The sequence below is a fragment of the Equus przewalskii genome, chromosome 1 (assembly GCF_037783145.1).
Source record: "Equus przewalskii isolate Varuska chromosome 1, EquPr2, whole genome shotgun sequence".
NCBI lineage: Eukaryota > Metazoa > Chordata > Mammalia > Perissodactyla > Equidae > Equus > Equus przewalskii.
Window position 1 is genome coordinate 32,524,392 of NC_091831.1, and position 26,949 is coordinate 32,551,340.

The 26,949-nt window shown below is 44.1% G+C and overlaps 1 protein-coding gene across 4 annotated transcripts in view; it reads left to right on the forward strand.

Moving 5' to 3' along the window:
• The window catches only part of PIK3AP1 (phosphoinositide-3-kinase adaptor protein 1), a 112,068-nt gene that overhangs the window by 43,263 nt on the left and 41,856 nt on the right, over nt 1-26,949 (forward strand). For all 4 annotated transcript variants that reach the window (XM_070560423.1, XM_070560427.1, XM_070560429.1 and 1 more), the window contains 6 exons: nt 9,464-9,600; nt 11,879-12,023; nt 13,702-13,844; nt 13,969-14,101; nt 16,143-16,339; nt 18,999-19,188. In XM_070560423.1, coding sequence (XP_070416524.1) covers nt 9,464-9,600; nt 11,879-12,023; nt 13,702-13,844; nt 13,969-14,101; nt 16,143-16,339; nt 18,999-19,188 — 945 coding nt within the window. The remainder of the gene's footprint in view (nt 1-9,463; nt 9,601-11,878; nt 12,024-13,701; nt 13,845-13,968; nt 14,102-16,142; nt 16,340-18,998; nt 19,189-26,949) is intronic.

Sequence of the window (26,949 nt, forward strand, 5' to 3'; positions counted from 1 at the left end):
CTTCAGTAGGATGGATGAGAATTGTAATAGCTGAGAAATTTCATCCTGGGTGGAAAAGCCTCCAGAAGGTTCTCCAGACCTCAGGCAACTCTCTATATTCCTGCCCCATCTGTGCGATGGTTAAATTGGGTCACCCCCACAGGATACAAATGCAGAGGGAACATGGCCTCTTGCTTCCATGGACCCCTCTACCTAGGTTGCTTGGCTATTCATTTCTGCATTCTTCCAAGAAATCTTTGACTCTTCTTCACTCTTTCTTTTACCGGCCACACTGGAAATCTTGAACACAAATTGATGGTCTCCTCCTACTTCATTCTAGCCAGCCCAGAGACGCACATGGTCCTGACTGTCCCCCAAGACCGTTTCTGTTTCATTCCATTTTTGGCTAGATTGGTGGAAAGCTCTTAATTCTCAGTTGAAATTTATCTCCTTAATTTCCTTCTCTGTTCACTTTCTTTTTCCTTGTCATCCAAAACTCAGAGAAAATAATTCAACATGTTTGTCCTGAAGATCTTCTTCTTCCTTTCTCACCCTCGCTTTAGCTTATTTTAAAAATCACTAGTAAACTTGGCTTAACAAAACGGAAGCACTATAGCATAATTCAGCTTTTCTCAAACTTCAGTCATTTGAGAATCATCAATATGGTTTTGGTTTATCTTTTTTAACCGCTTTTTAAAGATTTTATTTTTTCCTTTTTCTCCCCAAAGCCCCCCAGTACATAGTTGTATATTCTTCGTTGTGGGTCCTTCTAGTTGTGGCATGTGGGACGCTGCCTCAGCGTGGTTTGATGAGCAGTGCTATGTCCGCGCCCAGGATTCGAACCAATGAAACACTGGGCCGCCTGCAGCGGAGTGCACGAACTTAACCACTCGGCTACGGGTTCAGCCCCTTTTTTAACCGCTTTTTGAGATATAATTCACATGCCATGCAATTCACCCATTTAAAGTGTAGAATCCAATAGGTTTTGGGGGTATATTACATTATCAATTTTTAAAAATTGTGGCAAAATATGTATGACATAATGTTTGCCATTTTAACCAATTTTGAGTATACAATTCAGTGGCATTAATGACATTCACAGTGTTGTGCAACCGTCACCACTATTTCCAAAATTTTTCTGTTGTTCTAGTAATGATATTTTTGTCAATTCATATTTTTTTATTTAAGTAAATTTATTTTAAAAGGAAACTTTGCCACCCAGTATCTCTTGATATAAAAAGAAGGTAACTATAAAAATAAACGCAATAAAAACCAAATAGTGGGGACCAGCCCCGTGGCCGAGTAGTTAAGTTCGTGTGCTCTGCTATGGGGGCCCAGGGTTTCGCTGGTTCGGATCCTGGCCTCAGACATGGCACCGCTTGTCAGGCCACACAGAATGTGCCCTGCCCCACATAGCACTACCAGAGGCACTCACAACTAGAATATACAACTATGTACTGAGGCACTTTAGGGAGAAGAAGAAGAAGAAGAAAAAAAAAGATGGGCAACAGATGTTAGCTCAGGTGCCAGTCTTTACAAAGAAAAAACCCAAACAGTGATATTAACTTCTACTAGATGCTCATGCCTACAGAAGCCTGTGGGATTAAGGCCTTGTTTTCTCTGGGGTGCAAAGGGAGATAAGCATGTTAAAGAGACGTTAAAAGTCATCCTCTTACCAAACCGAGGCTTTCTTCTTGATGGAAGTGGGATTGAAAGAGTTGAAAAGGGACTGCTTTCTTGCTGTGCGGCTCAGTGTCACTGAGCATTTGCCATACACTTTGGGATCGTCTCCTGCACCCCAGGTTATGGGACCACAGTGTGGGAAATGCTATCAGAGGGCTTGAAAGCATGGATTGGGAGGCCAAATTTCCAGTCCACAGTGTGCACTGTGTGACTTGGACAACTTACTTAAATTTCCTTGGTTTTCTCATCTGTGAAATGGGCAGAATTATTGTAGTTGTGATAAAATGGAATCATGTATGTTAAGGGTTTTGCCTGGTTCCTGGCATATAGTAAATGCTCACCATTGGCAGCTGTGGTTATTTTTAAGAACAATCTTTGTTTATACTTTTTCCAAAGCTTAGCATTACTTTGTAAGAGGAGTTAGTTTGTGTACTCTGAAAGAAACTCTCCAAGATCAGCAACCACACTGAGGCCCTCTTTACCAACCTGTCCCACAGGATATCAAAAAACTGCAGTCCCATCTGAGTGCCAGACAATGTGCAGGGAAGAGGCAGTAAGCACTGTGGTCTGAAAACTTATTTGGAAAGTAAGAGAGTGCAGCCTTGGGTCAGGGGCCCCTCTAGCCTGCGGGACCCTGGCTGGTTCAGTTGGTGTTCAATGTCTCTTGACTTAAACCCCATCCTTGGAATGTGCCTGTTGACCCTGGTGGCAGGTCACAGCATACCTATCCAAGGTGGCATTGCTCAGAACAAGGCAGCACCACCAGGCGTTGATGAGCAAAATCTCGCGTCATGTCTTATGAGCTGCAGTCACAACCTCAGACCAGGAATAGCAAGTGACGCTGCTTCCTGCCCTGGACCACATCCACCAGGGAGGCAGGGCACACACCTGGGGGTGCATTTCCGCTCTGCCCTTTGCTTGCTTGGTGCATGATCTTGGCCAGGTCACTTCAACCCTTCAGGCACAGTATTTCCATCTGTAAAGGGGAATAGGATATTATTTCCTATCTCACAGCGTTGTTGTAAGAATTAAATGACATTAAGACTATTGAGCAGTCACCACGGTATTCGGTAATTAACTTTTATCATGATCACTGTTAGTAATAATGAGTCTGTCATCAGCGCTGTCACCGGTATGAGCTGCTCCATGTGGCTTGGTGTGGCTCCAAGTGCATACATATACACATTTCATTTAAAATTCATAGGTTTTTTTAGCCTAAATATTCAATAGACTCCCTTGTAAAGAAAAAAAAAATATGAACCTTTAGTATTGACAGATTATTTTGATGTTGTTTAAATATGTATAAACATATTCACCTCCTTATGCTTCTTGTTCTTTCCCAACTCCGAACGCAAAACAAATAACCAAGACACAAATATAGGTATAAAATAAATCAAAGGCAAACTGGCGACAGTTGTTTTGTCATAGGCGATGCTGGTTTACTGAAGCAGCTTCGTGAACACGGCACGAGGCCATGGTGCTCTCTGAGGCTGTTGAAGGGCTGCAGCCCCTTGTGTCATTTTGGGCCGTGGATCTCCCAGCACGTTTCTCTGCATGGAGTAGTGTATGGGGAAACCTTCTTGTGTTCACTTGGCACAAATGCCTCATGTATGTATCATCCTGCCCCCTCTCTTCTTTCCTCGTTAGCCCCTGACATTCAGCATAGCATGACCTCGCTGCAGAATGATTGCACACACACACACACACACACACACACTCTAAATGCAGGCACCACAGTCCTCTGGCAGGATCCAGTTATAAGATGGTCATCCAGATAATCTGGACTGTCTTTGCATCCCATTTTTTAAAGGCATTTTCATCTGAAAGAAAAGCCCAAGCACAAATTCTCGTAAGGATTATGTCTGAGGACTTCTGGCAGATGCCAGTTTAAAAAACATTGATTCACATCCTGCCTAGATCCCCAAAGTATTCAAAGCAGCCTCCAAAATTAAACACAATATAGAAAAGAGAAATAGACAAGACCAAGGGCCTGAATGAGAGTCTAACAGTGGTTAAGAACCAAAACTGTCACTGAGCAACCTGGCAGCAAGGGCAAAAGGTGAAACACACCATGTTTGCTTGTTCTTCTTGTCTAACAAGTGAAAGCAGGCAACTTCTCCGAAGAGACAAACTTCCTGCCACTGAATTCAAGGAGTATTTCCCACATAGGTCCTTTATAGATGAGACTTTGGGGAGCCAGAGGCATGAAGAAAGTCTTTTTCTGTAATTTCTTCAGAGCTTCTCTAGACCTCATAAAAGCTGAGAGGATGTCATTACATTTTAAAGGAGTGAGGATACTATTGGTGCCTTAATAATACTTTACATTGCAGAGGCCCCTCGGAGTTTTCAGAGTGCCTTCTCTGAAACATGTTAGTTGAGTCTCAGGACAGCAAAGGTGGTATTATGTTCAAGATGGGGAGGAGTTGAGAGGGATCTACACATTCAAGTAGGAAAGTCTGGGACCATCTCACTCTGTCAGGTGGGTTTCAGTGGTGCTTATGTCTGAGTTGGCATTTCCTTCGAAGGAAACTTTGAATCTGCTGCAGTGCTTGGACCCTGGCCCCAGTCTCTAGTGCCCTGTGGAAGAGGCCGACGTGGCTGGAAGAAACGTGAGCGCTGGTGCTGTCAGTCAGTGCCACCAGAATCACCCTGCAGAATGAATGGCGTCCTGTCTGACTTCCTGAAATGAATTAGATGCGGGGAGCTGATTCGTTTCAGGTGACAACACAACCAGACCTACTGGAAGGAATTGTTTCTATGGCCCTCTGGACACTGCAGAATGTCGCCCAGGTGCTGCCCAGTTAGTATCCCTCTCACTTGTGCCAAGCTGGTGCCAATGTAGCCAAAAGATTCCGTTGCTGCTTTTCTCTTCACCTCTCCTCCATTATCAAGTGCTTTCTCATTGTGGAAAATATGAAAATTCCTGAAAGATTGGAAAGAAGGAAGAAAAGAGGGATGGAGGGAAGAGCCACACACAATCCCACCACACATTTTCTTCCTACCTTTTTAAATGCCATTTTCTTTATGTAATTGATATCCTACACTATAAGATACATGATTTTATATCCTTCTTTTTTGCTTAACATAATTCGTGAGCTTTTACTTAAAACTCTTTGAAAATAATATTTTTAATATTTTTTCATCAGATTGTTTTCTGTTTTTCAGTGATAGAAAGGATGACTTAGCAGACGTCTTCATTCATTATCTTTGTACATTTTAAACATTAATTTTCCTCCTTAAGAGAGATTTCTAGAAGTACAATTATGTGGCCAAAGGTATGAACATTTTAAAGACTTTCTTTCTCTGTATATGGACACATGACTTTCCAGAAAGGTACCAGTTAATACTATTCTCAGTATCAAATGAAAGTTTCTGCCCTGCCTCACCTTCAAACATTTCCTGATTTGAAAATGTAAAATAGCAACATGTTATTCTTATTTGCATTTCCATGATGACTAGTGATGATGAATGCTATTTTATCTTTTTGGATGGGGAGGTAATTTGTATTTCTTCCTTTGTGAATTATCTACTTATTGGGCTTTGGGCACTTTTAAAGAGATTTCTATGACCTCTTCATATATTAAGAAGATTAACCCTTTGGCCTATTTATTTCAAAGTTTTAGTTTGAAATCAGATTTTGATTTACTGTTGGATATTTGCCATTGGTAACAGCTATATGGAGATGTAATTCACATAACGTAAAATTTACCCATCTAACGTATACAGTTCAGTAATTTTTTTAGTATGTTCACAGGCTTGTGCAACTGTCACCACAATCGATTCTAGAATATTTTCATCAACTCAAAAAGAAACCCCATGCTCTTTAGCTCTCACCATCCCCCTCCAAGTCTTTCAGCTCTAGGCTACCGCTCATCTACTTTGTCTCTGTCACTTTGCCTATTCTGGACATTTCATATTTTTGGAATCATAATCTGTGGTCTTTTGTGACTGGCTTCTTTCACGCAGCATGTTTTCAGTATTCATCCATGTTGTAGCATGTGTTGGTATTTTATTCTTTTTTTTTGTGGCTAAATAATATACCACATTTTGTCTATCCATTCATCAGTTGATGGACATTTGGGTTATTTCCACCTTTTGGCTCTTATGACTAATGCCTCTATAAGTATTACAATTTAGTTTTTAGGTTTTTAAAACTAGTTTACTAAAATTTTAATTCATGTCATCAACTCTATTGCTTGTTTGGATTATATTTCTTTTGATTGTTTAAGATTAACAAATCTTTTCCCAAACCAATAATAAAATTTTCACCTTTTTAATTTTCAAAATTTGTTTTATTTTATTTTTAATTTCAATCTATAATCCACCTAAATTTTATTTTGGAGTGTATGAGAATTAGGAAGAATCTAATTCTCTATCCCTCCACCCTCACCCCAAATAGCTCAGTTTTTCCAGCACCATCTGCTGAGTCATCCTTCTCACCGGCCATTTTCTTTATTCTGTACTGATTTTTTTTTTTTTAAGATTTTATTTTTCCTTTTTCTCCCCAAAGTCCCCCAGTATACAGCTGCATATTCTAGTTGTGAGTGCCTCTGGTTGTGCTATGTGGGACGCCGCCTCAGCATGGCCTGACGAGCAGTGCCATGTCTGCTCCCGGGATCCGAACCCGTGAAACCCCGGGCCACCAAAGTGGAGCACACGAACTTAACCACTTGGCCACGGGGCCAGCCCTAGTACTGATTTTTTTTTTGAGAAAGATTAACCCTGAGCTAACATCTGCTGCCAATCCTCCTCTTTTTGCTGAGGAAGCCTGGCCCTGAGCTAACATCCGTGCCCATCTTCCTCTACTTTATTATGTGGGACACCCACCACAGCATGTCTTGCCAAGCGGTGCCATGTCTGCACCTGGGATCCAAACTGGCAAACCCCAGGCCGCCAAAGCAGAACGTGTGAACTTAACTGCTGCGCCACCGGACCAGCCCCTATACTGATTTTTAATGCTTTCTTTATCACATATTAAGTTTTTATGAGAATAAAGCTTGATTTTTGAACTGTCTATTGTATTTAGTTGCTCTGTTTAATTTTTTATAAATTTAATATAAAATAAGACTACCCTTTTTTGTGTTTTAAACTTTAGTAGGAGACATAATACCTATAGAAATGGAATTTTCCTAGATAGAAAAGTTGAATATTATAAAGAAGAACATGGTTGCAACCACAATTGAAAATTCAATGCAAGGAGGGGTGTACAGCTTCTGCTCTCAATTTTATTTGAAAACTGAGGAAAGTTTTCCCCATGATTATTGATTTAGTCAGGTTTTCTACAAATATTGAGACAATTTTGGTAATTTACATTTTTCTATAAAAATTCTATTGAAAATTTCAAAATTCCTAGCATAGAATTTTCATATCAGTGTGTCTCTAAAAATTCTTCTCTGTATCTGTCCTTGTCATCTCTTTCTCACTTGGCTTATTTGTATTTTCTCTGTTCCTTTCTGAATTATATTTACTAGGGCTTTGACTCTTTGGTCAGCAGACGAATGGGTCAGTAAACTGGCAGAAATGAAGAACTTTTTCTTTGTTGAGGCCGTGGTAGACTGTCCTGTGCATCTGTCCCAAGGAGATTATACTGTATAGTAATCGGCAAGGTTGGGTGCCCGCCACCCCAGCCACGCAGGATAGTGTCGAAACAATTCTGGAGTAATGAGTAGTTCTGGGAGCTTCTTGCAGTTTTAAGGAACTGATGGAATGTTTTAAGTCAATGGGGCTATTTTCTCATCCAGGAAGAACCTCAGAAATGAAAACATGGGATGTCCAGGCATCTAATAAAAAAAACTTGAAACTTGACGTGATGTTACCCAATTATTAAGAAGAAAAAGATTAATTATCACTGATCTTTTTGGCTCTTTCCTTCACTGGCTCCTGGGGTGGGTGGGGGTTGCTTGGGTGGCGTGTACGGCTCTGTCCGTGGGGGTGGGCCTGGCCATATTAGAAATAAAAGATCAAGGAGGGAAGGGTGTGGGGAAGGGCTGATCTGGTGGAGAAAATGGCAGCCTTTGGTTAATTTGGCTTGGAGAGCAGGGAGGGGAGGAGACCACTGCACTTAGCTTTTGCAGGGGGATAATTCGCGTTGAGGGAGAGGGGAGTCAGGAGGATTGGAAAGGAAAGGAGAGGTATAGGAGATTGATGGCTCTGATGCCTGGCGAAAAAGAGTCTCATCCTCCATGGAACTCCCAGGTTCCTCTGCCCCGTGTCTTAGCACTAAATTCTGCCTGGATTCCTGTTGTGCAAACAGGGTCAGAGACCTGGCTGCTGCACTCAGCTGGGCCTACTGGAATAGAGTGTCTTGGGAGAAATCACGGAGAGGGGAAGAGCAGCAGGAGTACGTTCTTCACTGCCCATCACACTCTGGGGCTGTGTGTAGACATAGCTCAGCACAGATGTCAGGCTCTAGGATGGGATCCCTGTCCAAGGCTGTGGGGCTTTTAAGCTGCATATCTGGCAAGGCTCAACCCTCCCTAAGATGAGCAGGTTCTGGAGGTCCTTGTCTCACAGGTATAGCAGTAGGACATGGTGGCGCCTTGGTGCCCTAGCCCTGCTCCCCGACCTCAGCCTTCATGGTTATGGGAGCACAGCCTCTCCCCTGGCATGAACTGGGGTCTAGGGTACAAGTCTGTGGTTACAGCTTTCTGTGGAACATATCAGTGGCCTGACCCACTGACTGCCCAGCGTTCTATAAGGACTGTTTGCCATGAGCTCTGCAGGAGGCCAGCTCCTTTCTAGGAAAGCCAGGCTGCAGGAGTCAGCCAAGCTAACCTTTACCTGTCACCCCAGCCACCTTTTAGATTGTGGGCTCCCTGAAGGAAGGATTGATGTCTGATTCATCCTTATGTCCTCTCAGGGCCTAACACGTTTGGCTGGCTCTGTCAGTGGTTTAGGAATGAAGAAGAGCAAGCCCAAGAAAAGGACTGGGTGAAGCTTTGCTCTCCTCTTAACAATTCTTGACCATTTTATCCTTCTTGGAGGTTATCTGATGAAGCTTTGGACTATCTCCCGGAAAGCATAGGCAAACACACACACACACGTGCACACACAGAATCTTGCACACAGGTAGCCTATCAAATGATGGACCTTGGCCGAGAGTCCCTACCTTAGAGCTCTGGTCCGTTCCACTTACACCATCTCTCAGCATCATCTCATTCTATGCCACGCCCCACACATCTGCACACCCCTGCTCACCTGCTGTGAATCTGTGCATACTCTAATCTTCCCACAGTAGAGCTGTTGGCTGTGGCACTGAGCTTGACCTGGTTACACTGATCTAAGATTTGTTGAAAATGGTTGCTTTTCATTGTTCCTCCAGAGGGGGTACATTGGCTCGCCATGACCTTGAGGAATAGTGGCTTCCCGGACAGCACAGGTTTTACTTGATGTTCAAAGGATGACCTTTAAGTGGACAGCCCATTCTTGACCCCACCTTAGGAGAAGGCACCTCCTTTTCTCACAACCCCCAAAGCCAGCCCTGCAAGAAGTCTGGAGGTAAAGCTTTACACGCCTATTGGTTGAGACTAGACTTGCCTCAGACAGCAGCCTGTGTCAGACTTTTTGGCTTTCCCCTCCACCATCATCCTCTTGCTGTCACCCTATCCATGTGGCCTACATGGTGGTTGACTTTTCCCCCATTAGATCCTCTTTCATGATTTCCTGAGTCACTCCCTTCAGCTTGTATTTGTTTGACATTCAGAGCCATTTCCTATTTGGTAATGTTTGGGGCCTGCATGGGGTGGAACGTGCGCACAGTTCTTCCTTCTGTTCCCGTTCAGCCGTTTTCTCTATCTTCCAGATTCTGGCTGTGACTCAGTCACTGACACTGAGACCGAGGACGAGAGGGTCCTTCCCTACTCGAAGCAGCAGAGCCTGCCGCCGGAGACTTCGCCTGGGAACCTGATGGTGGTGCAGCCGGACCGCATTCGCTGTGGGGTAGGCACTCCCGGGGCTGGGGGATCCATGTCAAAACAGGGGCTTTGGGTTTTTCAATGCATGTGTTGTGGTAAGAGGAGCGGGGTTCTCCTATTGCACCTCAGTATAATCCTAGCCTTCCCATGGGGTTTCCCCTGTACATTAGCTGCCCTGGGAACCCCAGTGCCTGAGCCTTGGGCACACCTCACTCCTTTAAGTCAAAGAGAGACGAACCCTGGAATGTATGTGTTATCAATCTAAGATTTTAGTTCATGAATCAAAAATTTAGAACATGTGGGAGACCAGCAGACATGAGCATTACAAGACACTTCTGCCAACCCTGAGTTAGAGTCCTGGGTCTGTTCCTGCCTGCCTAGCACTTAGAGGAAGGAGAGGTGGGCATTTTGAGACCTTACTTCTCTGTCAACTGGACACTGGCATGACCCAAAGGAGTACCTGGAAGCTTGATGGCTGAAATTTGCTAACCAGTAGTGCTTTCTAAAGGGATAAGATTAATGCCTAAGCATAATGTGACTAACGTCTTCAGCAGTGGGACATATATTAACAGGTGACACGGATGTGATGGACAACTGAGGAGCCATTTTCATTTGAATCCTACCATAGTATTGATAGTTTTCCATTATATTTCCTTTCCTGATGAAAAATGTGTGATATTAGTTCAGAGCAGCAAAATGCTTCCCTGTGGACACAAGCCCTTTGCTAAGATTGCCACTGTGGGCTCCTTGAGACAAGAGGGTGTGAGAGCTGTGGCAATGGGAAGTACTAGCTTCCTTGCGCTTGTGAGTGGTTTTCTGTGCAGCCTGAGGCTACGAGGCATTGGGCAAGGACTCCCTATGTGGGCGTTGCAAACTGCTGCTTTGGGCTGGTTTGAACTCATGGACATATTTGGTTTGGACTGCGCAGTGTTTTAAGAATTAGGCATGAAAATCTGAGATCAGGTTGGTGGGTGCCTGGGGTGAGGAGATTTGGAACTACAGAATGATGCCCTTCGCATGCCTCTCTGATTTCCAGGCTTCCGTTCCTTCTCTCATCCTGGCTCCCCACTAACCCAGGATTCTCCTTGTTGCCTACTCTAGGTCTCTGGGTCCTAGCATGGCTGGGCTGGAGTTGGGTCCTGGCTGTCAACAGGGGAGACACACTCATTCTCTTGGGCTCCCCATGCTCCCTGGGAGAAGGAGCAGGTGGGACAGGGCTTGGCCTGCAGCAGGAACCTGGTCAACCACAAACTCATTGCACTCAGCCTAGCAGCCTCCAGGAGCCAGAACATGCCCCTCCCTTGCCATGTGAAATCACGGCCCTTGTCATGAGGGGCTACTACTATAAGGACTTTATAGCAGAATCTTAGGATGAGCACTTGGGGATTCACTACGGCCAGAAATCTCTCTGTTTCCCCTGTTTTTTGGGGGGCCTATCCTTACCAGTTCAAAGTCTTGAAAGGACCATTCTCCAGCTTAACTAGCACGGTAAAACGACATAATCCCATTTGGCAGGTTCAGCAAGAGATCTCAAAAATAGCTGTTATAAAATAGCTGTTCAGGTTGCTCACTACCTTGGAAAAATTAATCCTTCAATAAATTTTATTTATTTATTTATTTATTTTTTTGTCCATAAAACAACAGAAGGTTTTTGGTTTGGGGAACAGCATAAGTTGCAGAACCCGAGAGGGCTTCTCCAGGCTGGTGCCTCTCACGCTGTGATGTGCATGCGTCACCCAGGGGTCTTGGTAAAATGCAGACTCTGGTTCAGAGAGTGCAAGAAGGGCCTGCGATTCTGCATTTCTAACGAGCTTCCAGGGTATGCCCTTGCTGCTGGTCCCTTGGCCTCAGTTTGAGTAGCAAGGCTAGTCTAAAACTGCTCCTTCAACTATCTGTGGTGAAGAATATTTTTGCTTTCTCTAAATTTTCAATTCTGCCATGGACCAATGCTTTTGTAAAATACAATAAAGACAGAAATGCCATAAAAATGAAATAAAAAGACATATAAAATACAAGCCCAAGGTTTTTAATAAAATTATTTTTAGGTTCAGCAGACATAAATTACTCCATCAAATTGCTATAAAGGTTTATAAATAAATGTTCACTCTCGGTTTTTCTACCTTGTCTTGTTGGGACCCGTGGCAAACAGTCACTGCTCAGCACTGGACCACAGACCCCACTCGGCTCCGGAACAGCCTCCCTAGACAGAGCTGGGGCCACAGGAGCCGGGCAGACCCTCTGGCCCAGCACCCTAATAGGGGCCCCAGGATGGAGAGGGGACGATGACTGGTCTTCTGTTCCAGGCAGAAACCACTGTCTACGTCATTGTGAGATGTAAGTTGGATGAGAGGGTGACGACAGAAGCAGAATTTTCTCCTGAGGATTCTCCCTCCATAAGGGTGGAAGCCAAGCTGGAGAATGAGTACACCATTTCCATGAAGGCTCCCAGTAAGTAGCCCTGTTTACCTCCGGAAATTGGGCATCGTGTTTGGGAAGAGGCCTCCTCTTGCTTTCTTTTACCTGTCCTGTCTTTATTCAGCAACTGAGAAAAGCGACATGTTGCAGAAACATAGATATATCATGGGGGAAAAATGGATATATTAAAATGTTATCATTATAAAGTTCACATATTAACATTTTTTGAAATTAGAGGAAAATAGGCAAAAAGTCATCTGACACCCTACCACTCAGTCTCATTTGCCTTTGTTCATAATCTTTAAAAATATAGTTGTTCCGATAGTATCTATTACCTTATATTCTATTTCTCTCTATGTAATCTTGATTTATTCTCTCCCCTCCATTTACCCTGTGATATTAGAGACTTTGTAACTTTCCATTTTATAACATATTTTTTCTATTGCAAAAGTAATGTGTGTTCAATACAGAAAACTTGAAGACTACAGTAACCATAAAAGAAAGTAGGTAGAAAATTACCCATATGCTCATCCCAAGGGAAATCACTGATTTCTGTATTTTTCCACATCTGTGTTCATAGCTTCATATTGTTTTGTAGCCCACTTTCATTACCTGGAAATACACTATGAGTATTTTCATGTTAATAAATATTCTTTTACAATGTGATCCTTAATGGTTGCAAGGTAATCTGTTGCATAGATGCACCATAATTTATAAGACTAGTTCTTTGTGTTAGACCTGTATCTTATAGCTATAATTTTTGAAGCTGTGTCATACTCAGTTGAATAGAAGTAACATCTTTTAAATTTCATTTCCTCATTGTCACATATTTATATGATTTCTGATTTCTGATTGTTTTAAATTATGATATATTGAGCATCTTTATGCATGCAGAGGTTTTCTTCTTTTGTATTTAGGATGATTTCCTCAAGATGGAATCCCTGAAACAATGGATATTTTTAAGGGTCCTGAAAAATAGTGCTTAATTGCTTTCTGAAATATTACTACTATCAAGTTTATTTGCCATCTACTATCACCGACGCTAGCCGTTACCATTTTAAATATTTTTGCTAATTTGATACATTTTAAAAAAGTAGCCCATCGTTTTAATTTGCATTTCTTTGATTACTAGTGAGGTTGAATATTTTTCCATGTTCTCTACTTGTCGCATTTCCTCTTTTGTGAATTGAATCTTTGTGGTTGATGTATTTTTAATTTTTTCTTTCCCCCTCAAAACCCCTTCCTGTGGTGTAGAGCGAGAGCACCCAGGGAGAGAGCATAGTAATGACAGCCGCAGAGCAAGTGAATCAATTCTGCTGGCCCGGTGTGGCGGAAGCACGGAGTTCTACATGCCAGGATCCTCCCACCTTCTGGTGACCACTGGCCTTTATATAAAGTACTTAAACTCAACTCTTCTTCCTGTTTATTGCAGCACTAGGCCTACAGTAGAGAACAAAACAGATGCAAATCTTCCAAAAATTAAATTGCAGACCCAATGAGGATAATTCCTCTGACTCAGAGGCCTCCCGTGGGCTAGTCTGCTCACCTTCTACTTCTATCCTTTCCTCACTTCCCTATCTCCCAGCTCACCTCCAAGATCTTTCTTCCAGCCCCCAATTAATTTCTTCACCGTTAAGAGGAATCCATGAACACTTTGCCCTGGACCCTTGTTCTTCCCGGGCACTTTCATAGTATCTTTTCTTCTGTTCAGACCTTTCATCTGGGAATGTTTCCCTGAAGATATATTCCGGGGATTTAGTGGTGTGTGAAACCGTTATCAGCTATTATACTGACATGGAAGAAATTGGGAATTTGTTGTCCAATGCCGCAAATCCTGTGGAGTTCATGTGTCAGGTAAGGATGTTGAAAGGAAACCTGAGTTTTCTGGATGTGTAGTTTCTGCTCACGCTTCATCAGCCTTGAATCTGCTGGATGGGAGATAGCAGGGTTTAAAATCTATCTTCCCTTTTGTATTTAGGCCTTTAAAATTGTGCCCTACAACACAGAGACGCTTGATAAACTGCTAACTGAGTCCCTGAAGAACAACATCCCTGCAAGCGGACTGCACCTCTTTGGAATCAACCAGTTGGAAGAAGAAGATATGATGACAAGTAAGTCAATAGTCAAACCTCGGGAAACCCACAGTGGGTTGATTCCAGTTTGTTGGTTTCACCATCCAGGCAGGCTGTGCTCATATTTTCTGCTGGTTCCTGCTCTACACTTCATCCTGTGAGAAGGATTTATTCTTCGCTGGCTAGCCAGAGATTCTTCCAAATTGTAAATCTGAATAACTCACTCCCTTGCTAAAAACCCTTTGTGGTTCTCACTTGCCTTCCAGATAAAGTCCAAATTCCTTAACCTGTTTATAAGCCCTTGCTAGGGGGCTCCTGCTGCGCTTCTGCCCTCATCTCTCTCCCCTCTCTTCCCTGGCTTCCGTGCTCTGCTCTAGGGATGGCATGAACTTCTTTCGCCCAGTGAAAGTTCCGGCCTGCCTCTTGCCACGTCAACTCATGGGAATCCAGTTTCTTCCTCTCCTTTTTGGTTGCCGTTCACCTGGCTGGCTTCTCTTCGCCTCCCTGCAGCAGCTTAGGTGGCACTTCCTCAGGAAGTCCTGCTTGAACCTTTGGTAGGTCCCATCTGTGTGCCACAGACTCCCCTAGCATCTTGGGTGTCTTCTGTCCTAGCACTCCTCAGCGGTGTCTGTCTGCTTTGCTAGGCTGTCAGCTCAGTGAGGACTGGGGCTGTGTCTGGGTGGCTCTTGTAGGCTCGGAAAAATATTTGTTTGATGAGGGAGGAGTGGTCTTGTGTGCACTGTGACATGCTGGGAGCTGGGAGCACCACTTGCATGGGGATGGTGCCTCGTGTGCTGGACAGGATGCTTGTTATGGTGCTTCTGTGGGCACCACTCTTCCTTCATGCCATGGTTGCACTATACAAATGGGATCAAGTCTCTGCTTACCCTCTGCCTGCATTCCATCCTTCCATAGCCTAAGAGAACCATAAGGATGAGGTTATATTTCCTTTAAGTCCTTCTCCTGGGGGCATTCTCTCGTTGCTTCTCCCTATTTTCCTACTGAGGAATGTTCTTAATCACTTCCAGCAAGTGTATATATTCTCTGTTCTTAAAATCGGGGCTCAGAAGGGAGTTTTTCATAGCCTGACAATGTGGGATCTTGGGGACATTAGCAGATCCTTTATCCCAAGGATCATATACTGGTGAACAGGGAGCTGGGTTTGTCTTATCAAAAAAAAATAAATATATGTGTTAAATATGTATATAAATACATAAAAGTATATGTATGTATACATATACGTATCTCTATATACGTATCATTGTTGAATTTAGAAATCAACTTTTATGAAAACGACAAAAAGATTTCTCCCCCAACTCCACAACACAAACATGTCTGTTTTCTTGGTTGAGTTTAACTTGCTGTAGTTAGGAGATATTAGGAGGAGGAGGGGGTCATGGGGATCCAAGGACTCTCAGGAGTACTTTGTTTCCCGTGAGTCAGAGGGTTGATGGACATCCTGGGGTTTATGTGTGTTAATACCAACATTCAAAACCTGTCCTAAACAGGAAACTCACAAAATACCATCTTATTAATCCTCCCAGTTCCCTTTGAGATAGTCTGGAAATATTTTCTAGTTCAAAACTGAGGGCCATGAAAAGACTAAGTAACGTACCCAGGACCACTTGGCATAGTTTACGAAACTGGGACTAACAGCTAAGAAGATGGCGTTCTTTCTTTCAATCAGCACAAAACAATTGTTTCAAAGTGCTCTGAAATTTACAGAGAAGGTCAAAACATGATTCCTGTTTTACTTTGTGGCTACTATTTAAGCCTTTAGAAAATCAGCACATTTTGAATTAGTATTATTTCTCAGGATTCTCCAATCCTTTTAGAGAAAGAAGGTAGGATACTAATTATTAGATTTGCTAATTAATTAACATATCATTTCTTCTGTCATCTGAGGGTATAATCTTCAGTGGTGAAGGAAGCTGTCAGATGTTAGAGCCATCAACCAGGAAGTAATGATTGAGTGCCAGCTGGATGCCATGCTAGGCTTACCAGTTCTGTCTCTGTGAACAAGGATGCCCTGTGCCTTCATTTTCATCTGTCCATTAAGTTTTCCTTGACAATTTTTCAGATCAGAGGGATGAAGAGCTGCCCACCTTGTTGCATTTTGCTGCAAAGTATGGACTGAAGAACCTCACTGCCTTGTTGCTCACCTGCCCGGGAGCCCTACAGGCATACAGTGTGGCTAACAAGCATGGCCACTACCCCAACACCATTGCCGAGAGACATGGCTTCCGGGACCTGCGACAGTTCATCGACGAGTATGTGGTAAGGTCATACCGGTCAAGGCGGGAGAGCCCCAGGGTTGGAAATGCACTGTGTGGTCCTAGGGCTGCCTTTTCACCAAAGACGTGGTTGGATTTCATCTCCACCGGGTGCCTCTTCTGGCAGGGCCTGTATGTGTGGGCTTAAGAGATGATCCCTGGGGTCACGTGGACCTGGATCCAAATTCCTGTACCAAAACTTATCAGCCACGTGACTTGGGGCAAATCATGTACCCTCTCTCTCAGTTTCCTGCTGTGCAGAAGTAAGATAATAATAGTTCTACCCATAGGGTTGTCTTGAAGGATAAAAGGAAATAATATATGTAAAGCACGGAGGTCCACCCTCAAAGAATTTACAGAGACATTTATAGAGTGACGCTGCTGAAGGTTACTGCTGATCCCTCTTCCCCAGTCACCTCCCCACCTGCCTCCAAGGCACCGTGGTGGGAGGCTGCCTGCTGTGTCACCTGCTGTCAGGCCCAGGTGAACTGTGTTAGAATTCGTTCCTTCCTTAGCAGAGACCACAATAAAGCTCTGCACCTAGGGCTTCAGGGGGGCCACTGTGAGGCCCCACCTCTGCTGGCAGCTTGTTTCCCTTTCTGAGCCTCTGCCCTTCTTGAGGTAGATATGCCCAGTTTATCTGCTCACCTCAGTTGGAACCTCCAGATCCTCCTTGATTGTTGACTTCTGGGTCCTTCTTTGAGTGTAATCTCATCCTATGCCTAGGCTTTATTCCATGCCCTGGTATTGCTTCCATTGTCTTGGAGGCACCTGCCCTTCCTGACTCCACCTTTTTCTGGTTTTCCTCCATCTTCACAATTCACAGCGGGGATGCGAGAATATCTCAGCCTCTCGTATGGGGCTGTGGCCTCAAAAGTAACGATAAACACAACCCAGTCTTGCTTTCAACTTTCAGACAGGCATGAGCCTGATGCTGCCCCAGAAACTTAGCTCTCTGCTATGTATTTGACGTTCTACAGGGCAGTGAGTCACCGCGGCATGGAGAGGGAGCTTCCCAAAGTTTTGGGGTGATTAAGTCTGTTGAATGAATAGAACAGCCTGAGTGTCTCTTTTGGGCATTATTGACATAAATGAAGCTAAAAGATGCTCACAGTCCTGGAATATTTACTCAGCTTTACTTTGAAGTCACAAATGTATAAAATGCTATGTTTCATTTCCATGCCAACAGTTTTTATTAAGGACATACTGTGTTCATAGTAATAACTACTATTATTTGAATTTATTTGGTTGGCAAAGGCATCATCTCATTTAATCCTCACCGCAATCCTTTAAGGTTGATGGTGTTATTATCTCTCTGAGGAAAAGGGCTTAGAAGGCAGAGTACTTGTGCCTAGGTCACACACTAGTAAGGGCAGACAGGATTTGAACCTAGTTTGATGCTGAAGCTGGGCTTGTTATTCTACTCTGTCTAACAGGGAAGTTTAAAGACGTACTTTCAGTTTGCACTGAAGTTAGTCTGGTTCACATTTCTCATATCTGCTTTCATCTCCGGCTATAATCACCTTCAACCAAAGCATCTTCAGCTTTGCTACCAAAAGGTTGTCCCTACATGTTGTTTATGACCTCAAAGAACTGTCCCATTTCCTCGTTCCACCACATCAAAACCAAATGCCACAACTTGAGTCTCCAACACTTCACAGCTGTCACCTGATCCACTCCTTGGGTCCTCTCAGGAAATCAATAGAGTGTCATTAGCAGATTAGTTCTCTTGGGGTAGTGATGATGAAAATGAGGATTTTTGTGGGTTGATGCTGAAATAAGGATTGTGAAACACCAGAGTTTCTTGCCAGGAAAAGTTGTGCAGAGGTTTCGGAGAAGCAGCTCCCTGGCTTCACGATCACCTGGAGGTGGAATGATGGAGGCAGCCTGTCTGACTTCAGGGCGCTTCATCCAAGACCATCTCTCCTCTTGGGCACACAGGATATAAGAGGGAGGGGGCCACTCTGGAGACGTGCACTGTCAGGCACCTTGGAGCAGCCTGCTGAGAGGAACAGGGACTAGAGAATCAAGTTCCTAAGGGATCTCTGACTACTCCTAAGTGCAAGAACACCTTGGCTACAGCCCTATTTAGTCTATTTGAATTTCCATGTGGCTGGTCAGTAAGGGTTACACCCTTGTGTGTCTTTGGTTCCCTTTTGAGGAATCACTAGGGTGTAGTAAAAGGTCAGAAGCCAGGATTACAGGCCCTTGAGTAAGGCACTAGATTTTTCTGAGCTTTGGTTTTCTCATCTGTGAACTAGGGAATAGCAAACCTTTCTCAAGCAGTGGTGGCAAGGATGACATGCGATCATATCGAGGCAAATACCTAGCATGATACCTGGCACGTAACAGGTGCTCATGAGAAGGTTTTAAATCTGTGTCCTGTAGTCATTGAACGTTTAACGAGTATCTCCTGCGTGCGTGACTCTGCGCTTAGGGTTGGGGGAGGATACAAAGATTAAAACATAAAACAAACCAAAAAAGGCTCGAAGACTGGCCTCAAGGAGCTTTCAGTCTGGAGGGAAATATAGACGTACACACACAGTTGCAACCCTGACCCAGGTGGACCTTTACCTGGCTGTCACCAGCTCACTCAGGGGCCTAACTCTACCCAGAAAGCCGGGCTGTCTCAATGTGCCTGTGGGTCCTGTCTTCTCTTCCAGGAAACCGTGGACATGCTGAAGAGTCACATTAAAGAGGAACTGATGCAAGGGGAGGAGGCCGACGCTGTGTATGAGTCCATGGCCCACCTTTCCACAGACCTGCTCATGAAATGCTCCCTCAACCCTGGCTGTGATGAGGAGCTGTACGAGTCCATGGCTGCCTTCGTCCCAGCTGCCACCGAAGATCTCTGTAAGTAGCACAGCCCAGTTCTGCTTCCATCTTTCTGCTGACAAACAGCTTTCTGCCTTCTGGTATATGGGGGGAAGTCCCTTTCTTACCCCCACCTCAGAGAGATAAAGATCCTGTTTTACACAAAGTTAGATCTGTCATCATGTGCTGTGACAAGCAGAATCCTTCTCCAAACTTCCTCTGTTCTGACCACTGTGTGACTGGAAAGTTTAAGCTAGGGCCTGGAAGTCAGAGTCGATGAAGGCATTGCCTCATGATCTGAGAAGTTAAATTGGTGGCTCTCAGCCTTGTCAGTCCCAACGGGCCCTTTTTATAGCAGGTATTTTTTAGTGCCCCCTTTACTACACTGCCACGAGATTCATGTATAATATAACCTACCTATATATGAAATTTTTAGAAATCAAAAATATGCCCTAATTGAAATAGAAAAGAGAACTAAAAGGAGAGAAAGTTCTCAGGCACTTGAGGACATGATGGAGTAGTCGGACGCAGACACCTACACTCAGAATCACTGCCACTGTCATGACCTCAGATGCTGACTGACACCTATCTATTGTATTAGGGACCTGGGTACTGCCAGCAACACTGGCATCAGCACCTGGATTTTCCTAAATGGGAACGATTCTTCACACTCTCCTCTCCGTTTTCATAGTGATTGAATTCCTGGAAAATTCAATATATATTAAAACCATGCAAAAATACAAGTTGTACTTACATATGAAGAGGTTTAGTTTCTAGGCTCAGAAAATTATAAGCAGGTTTCTTTTTTGTAACCTGATTTTATTGGATTAATATATAAAAAACTTATTTCCAAAATATCATATGTCCAGGACATGATTTTTCTTGTAAATTGCTTAACAAATTTTCCCTGTTTTTGGTTATCTTAATTGTTTTTTTTCCAATAGCAAAAGCAATACACTATTACAAAAAAGTGAAATAAAATAGAAATGTATAACTGAGTCATTAAAAGTCCATATGACTCCACCTACCCAACCAATGTAGCACTTGTAATAGTTTGGGGGGTATATTTGTCTATATTTTTCCTTGTACCTGCTGATATTAAATAAAAAATATACACACATACGTATACATATACATAAATATGTATCATAAGTGGTTATTTTGTTTACCTCTATGTATGTCTAGTGAAATATTTAAAAGTCATTAGGGACACAAAACACTTCATTGTGCAGGGCTGTCCCAGACACTGCAAGATGTCTAGCATCTTCCTCCCTTCTGCTAAATGCCAGTAGTGTCCCTCCATCATGGTGACAACCTGAAACACCTGCATAGATTTTCCAAACACCCCCTAGAGGGCAGTGCTGCTCCCCTTGAGAACAGTTGTCTTAAATAATGTTGGATTTCCATGCATAGACCATACCAGGGGTGAAACAGATGGATAATACGTTAGGCCCCATAAGAGCCTTCTTAATGTGTTACCACCACTTTTTATCAAATGAAACACCGCCTAAGACTTAGCTCTCCTTCCCTCTGGTCTGATTAATAGATTCAAGAAAGACAGGATAAATACGCATGAACATATCAGCTCTATTGATGGAGGGCTTTCTGGAATGGGCTAGATTGAATGTTACCAACTTGCAGCCTGAGAAGACAGTGGCACCTTGGGCCCACAGGGCCTTCGGCCTGGTTTCCCCATCTGTGGACAGAAAACCAGGCACCAAGAGGGTGCCTTGGAGCAGGAAGTGCAGGTGGGTCAGGGGGCCAGATGCCCTGACACCAGCAGGGCCTTTGACTCTGCAACCCCAGCACCTGGAAGGTTTGGTCCAGTGTTGTTAGGTACTTGCCAGTCAGATTGGCTGCTCCTCTCGGGGAAGGGGAAGAAAAGAGAAAGAGCAGTAGATGCTCTGTTCCAGCACCTAACTAGAAGGACTGGAAGCACTGGTGGAAGCTCTTCCCAAATGAGCCGTGACCCAGCAGGGAGGTGAGGAGAGAAGGTGTTATCCCCACCATCCACATCTTCTATCTCACTGAATCCTTAAAGCAATAGTACAAGGATGCTCTTATTAACTTGCACTTTACAAATGAGGAAACTGAGGCACAGAGAGATTAAACAACTTTCCGAAAGTCTCACAGCTAATGAGTGAGGGAGCCCAGGTTTGAACCCACGTCTCTCTGTCTCTAGGACCATATTCTTTATTTTGTGCCAGAAATTTCCATCTAATGCTTCAAATTTCAGTCGTGATTTCTTTTAGAGAAACCATCCGGCACCTACACCATGCTTCCTCTTTCTGGGGCCCAGACATTATCTCACAAAACAGCCTCTGGTGCCCCCTGCCCTTATACATCCATCCATCTCTCCATGTACCCAAGAAGCATTTCTGGAGCATCTACTATGTTTCAGCTACTTGCCTCTCCTGGATGTTGGGGAGACAAGGAGGGCCAAGACACAGTCCTTGCCAATCTGTAACAGAGATCCACTCACAAAAGAACATTTGGAGAACAATCGGCACCCACATGGGAAGCCAAACACTGTGCATCATGATTTCTGCCCTGTGTCCTTATTACGGGGCAGTTGAATGATTAAAGAGTCTCCCACTTTACTGGCAGTTTAGTGTTGACAGAGAGCCTTAACACCTGTTATCCCCCTGGACGCTCCAGCACATGAAATTCCCCACCACATCAGTGGAGAACCGTGGGGCATGCTAGTGGCAGCCATCCCATTACTCCTGGGTGCCGGGCCCCTCACAGAGTGAACTGTGAGCCTCTCCAGCATTTCCCAAAGCAGTGGAGTGATGGAGCCAGGCTGGTTTGTGGCCAGTTTGCAACTTGTAAAGTTACATGGGGTCAGGGGGATTCTGGTTGCCGTGGAGCTAGAAGGAGGCCACCGACCAGTAGGCTGTAGAATTTGGCTGCTTTGGGGATGGGAAAAGGAAACCCACTGCATTTTTCACTTGCCAAATCACATAAACTCTGAATTTTCTGATTCTAGACGTGATTTGGTTTGTGTTTCTGTCTCTGTGGTTTAATCTTGAGAATGACTACTTACCTACTGGCCCGGAAGGAGCAGCAACTTGTACTTGGGGAGGAAACATTCATTTTACTACCAGTGACTCTGTAGGGGAGAAGGCAGTTTAGTTCATAAAGAAGTAGGACAAAGTGATAAATCTAAGAGGCATATTTGCACCACTACCCAGCATAGTAATAACTCAAAACATCGGCCAGCCCTTTCAAGTCAACAGACTGATTTTATTTCTGTTATCTCATCTGATCGTCCTTGGGCTTGGTGTATAGAATTATTTTCATTTTACAGAAGAGAAAACTAAGATTCCAAGATTTGGTAACTTAAGTCCCATTGAGGGAGAACTGGGTCTGGAATCTGGGTCTGCAGATTGCCAGGGGACAAGTCTGTCTGCCGCGTCCCTGGCATAGAGGACGGCTGCCCTTCTTCTAGGGTCTGCATTTGCCAGGCCGTGGACAGACCCTTGGACAGGAGCTATTTCTAAATGCCTAAATCGCTGAGTTTATCAGTGCCCACCATTGTTACCATTCAACCCTGGAGGCTGAAAGTAAACATATTGAGGAAATCAGGCTGTGTTTATTTACTTCCTCCCCCATTCATTCACTCACTCACAGCACAAATGTGGAGTGCAGGCTTTAGGCCAGCCCCTTACCATTGCTTGGAGGTCACTAACTATGTTGGGACAAATCTGCCTCTTTCTGTCTTAAGTTTTAGAAAAGGAATGGTAATGATGTCTTTTTCTCTAAAGTGAATCCAGAACAACTATTGAGTAGGAAGGTCATCAGGGAAACTCGCAGTATTGAATGAAATGGGGCTGGGGGTGATGTTGAGTTCTGACCCTGAGATTTCATGATTTCACTCCTATCTCTCCTTCCCTTGAACTTGCATAGTTTTGTGTACACGCATGCATGCACGTGGGTGCGTGCGCACACTCACACACACACACATACACCCTCACACTCACAGTCTTTGGTTTAGATATGCTGCCACCAGGTGGTAACTACATGTCTTTGTTATCACACCAGCTTTGCTCCCAATTCTCTTGAGAATTATTTTGTTCAAGACCTCACAGATTTAAACCATCTACTTCCTCACCTTACTATCTAAGAAATAAGTGTCTTTATTAAGGGTCAGCTTATGCAAACACTAAAGAAAAATCAAGGCACATCTCTCTTTGGGTGTTTTCACTGTCTCCCAATCTTTTTCTCAACTTGCCCGTGTCCTTGCCTACAGAGAATGATACGGTGGTCCTGGTGGTCCTTTGACTTAGGTAATACATTTGTGTGGAAAGGTCACCCAGTGACTGGTCACTCCCTGAGGCTCTGGGTACTAACACCTCGGGAGCCATTTCTGGGAGGCCCTTGTCCAGCTGTTTCCAAGGTAATCCGCTTGTGGGTTTAGCTCTGCTTAACTATCTTAGAGGCTCATCTTTCTTCCATAGGAGAAAGGAGCAAAAGGAGAAAGGCTAGAATCTCACTTCTAGAAACTGTAAACTCACATGTGTCACTCTAACCCATCCCAGGGGGCTGTTCTGCTTCATGTGGCTCCTGTTGAACTTTTCCTTTGCACCCCTGCTACCTCTGCCGGGTTCTGCAGTCCAAGTCTCTGTATAGCAGAGAGCTGACTAGCCCTAGCTAACTTGCTAGCTTCCCTTAGCAACCTCCTTGGTAACTGGTGTCTTTGTAACAGATCGTCTCCGGCAGTGTTTTCTTGACCTGAGCTCTGTGTGAGCTGCGTCCCCTTTGAGCTGTCCCTTTTGGGCACAGTAAAGAGCTGTAAGGTCTGAGCCCAGCTGAAGGACCATTTGTAAGCAAAATTGTTAAGTTACTGATTTGCTTCTGGAATGTTCTGCCTTCCCTATTGGCACCCTCTTCTCTCAAAAGTTTTTCTTCCTGCGGCTGCTGAGGCTGTGCCTTCCTCCTGCTATCCATCTTGGGAAGATATCCATCTTGGGAAGATTCTGGCTAGGAGAGCCGAGAGATGCTTTAGGGGCAGTGGGGCTGAGTGCAAGGCGTGAGTTTCTACAGCAGGGACAGATCTCATTCAGAGGCAGGGCTGCTCCTGCCCTGTCCAGGGCTGTCAGGGACCCGGCAGGGCAAAGGGAGGCTGATGCACCATGTGGGAGATGAGGCTCAAGGAGCTTCCGGACTGCCATTGCCTTTTGCTTCTCCAGGCATGCAAGAACTGTGCTGGGGACACAGGCATGCCGTGAAAGCATGCTGGGTTAAATGTTTTAAAGTTAATAAGATAAAATCCCCACCACCAGCCGCGACCTTGCTTAACAGATTTTGTCTGTGTAAGAAAACTTGTTTGTTGCTTCTCCGAACTCTTTCACTCTTCATTCCTTCTTTTTCATTGCCAGTGCCGCCATCACTCCTTAGCCCCTCTAATTTCAGACTCCATTCTCCTCTCTCTCTGTCTCTGATTCTCGCGCTATCTAGTCTGTCTCTCTCTCTCTCTCTCTGTCTGTCTCCCCCCAACTCCCTCTGTCTTTCTGTCTGCCTCTCTCTCCTTGTGTGTGTGTGTGTGTGTGTGTGTGCATGTGTGTGACTCTCTCTCTTTCCTTCCCATCGCTTCTCCATTAGAGTATGGAAAGGTTGGACTTATTGACGTGGTCAATCGAAGCTCTTCATTCCACCCGAGTGCAAACGGAACCAATCAGCCTTCAGGTTATCTTCAAATGTTTTACCGTGCTGCTCCTTGCTCTAGGCTCTTTTTGGGCTACAAAAGATAGTTGCTGAAAAAAAAATACTTTTGGCCAACTTTCAGGATTTGAGAGCCTTTCTCAGTATCTGACATTTTGCTGTATTATATACTCAGATTAGGTTTTATATTAAGTCGACAACATAGCCTGGATGGAGTTTCCACTGCAGCTAAGTGATCTGGACTTATGTCCCAGGAGGAATATCATGGGGGATTCTTTGAAAATTCATTATTGCTCTTGACTCATTCCTTAATGAAGTGCCTGCCTGGGCTTTCTCTGATCTGTCCAAGCTTCTTTATTCTCAGGAATGGGTTCTTTCTGATTGACTCCGTAAATAAAATAAAGCATAATGCTGCAGTTGGCTCTTCCCAGAAAGAGACTGTGGCCCCAGAGTTTCCTTGTTATTGTTTTTTTTTTTTTCCTCTCTCGGCTGAAATGAAAGAACTTTGCACTTTCTCCTTAGACCAGCAGGTTTCAGCGCCTTTCAGTTTATTTTTAACAGACAAGTGCTGAAAGTTAAGTGCTTGGAGTCTGAAGTACAAACCGTGAGCGTCCAGGAGTGAAAGGATTTGTTGTTCCGCTTTTCTTTACAAAATATCCTTTGTCTGGAAACAGGCTCCCTTCACCTCCAGAATTTTCTGTGTATTTCAGTCACTCATGTGTTACTCACTGTATGCCTGAGTTGTATGTACATGTGGGGTTGTCACCTTTAGAGTCTGAGAGGCTCTTATCACTTGTTAACTCCAAACAACTAGGAACTTTTCTTTTCTTTTTAAAGATTGACACCTGAGCTGACATCTGTTGTCAATCTTCTTTTTTTTTTCCTTTCTTTCTTTCTTCTCCCCAAATCCCCCCAGTACATAGTTGTATATTCTAGTTGTGGGTCCTTCTAGTTGTGGCATGTGGGACGCTGCCTCAGCATGGCCTGATGAGTGGTGCCATGTCTGTGCCCAGGATCCGAACCGGTGAAACCCTGGGCTGCCAAAGCAGAGATCGCAAACTTAACCACTCGGCCTTTGGGCCAGCCCCTCTTTTCTTTTCTTTATTATTATAAAAGTCGTATCTGCTTCTACTGGGACTTACAGTCTAATATAGATATGACAAATAGTCCTTTAAAAACCATTCATGTACCAATGTCACTTAGCTGGTATTGAGTCCCGGGGAGGTGTGTTGAGGAAGGATTCTGAGGCCGGAAAGGATGCTATGATTGATTAGTGATGTTTGCCTTGAGTATGGAATAGGGACGTGGAAACCAATATGTGTATTTGCTGTTCCTGGTCTAATTCAAAGATATTTATGTTCAATTCAGTATAAAAAGAATCATTCTATTTAAATATAAATGGAAAGAAAATCAAGTCGTTTTTAGGTAACTTCACTTTAGGCAGAGCACATCCAGACACTCAATAAAGGCCAGTGCCTGCTCTAGGCCAGAGCTCCTGAGTCCACGGAAGGCCATGGTGGACTTGCATGAGTGTGCCCTGCTCCCCTTGCCAGCCCCGTATAGGAAGAAAATTCGTGGCAGGCTGACTGTGCTGATGTTTGGTCCCGTCTGAGGTAGGTACGATAATGCCCCTGAGTCTGTGAATATGTCAGATTACATGCGAAAGGGGAATTAAAGTTGCTGACCAGCTGGCCTTAAGATAAGGGGACTATCCTAGGTTATCAGGGTGGGCCCAGTGTAATCACAAGGGTCCTTAAAAGTGGAAGAAGGAATCAGAAGACAGGCCAGAGATGGCACTATGAGAAGGACTCGGTTCAGCTAAGCTTTCTGCCTGACGCTGCTGGCTTTGAAGATGGAGGGAGAGCGCCTAGTGCCAGGAAATGCAGGCAGCCTCTAGAAGCTGGAAAGGGCAGGGAGACAGATCCTCCCTGAGAGGTCCCAGAAAGGACTACAGTCCTGCTGAAACCTTCATTTTAGCCCAGCGAGACCCGTTTCAGACTTCCGAACTATAGAACTATAAGATAATACATTTACGTTATTGTAAGCCACTAAGTTTGTGGCAACTTGTTACAACAACAATAGAAAACCAATATACTCTCTAGGTTGCCTCAATATAATGCTAATGATAGCCATTAA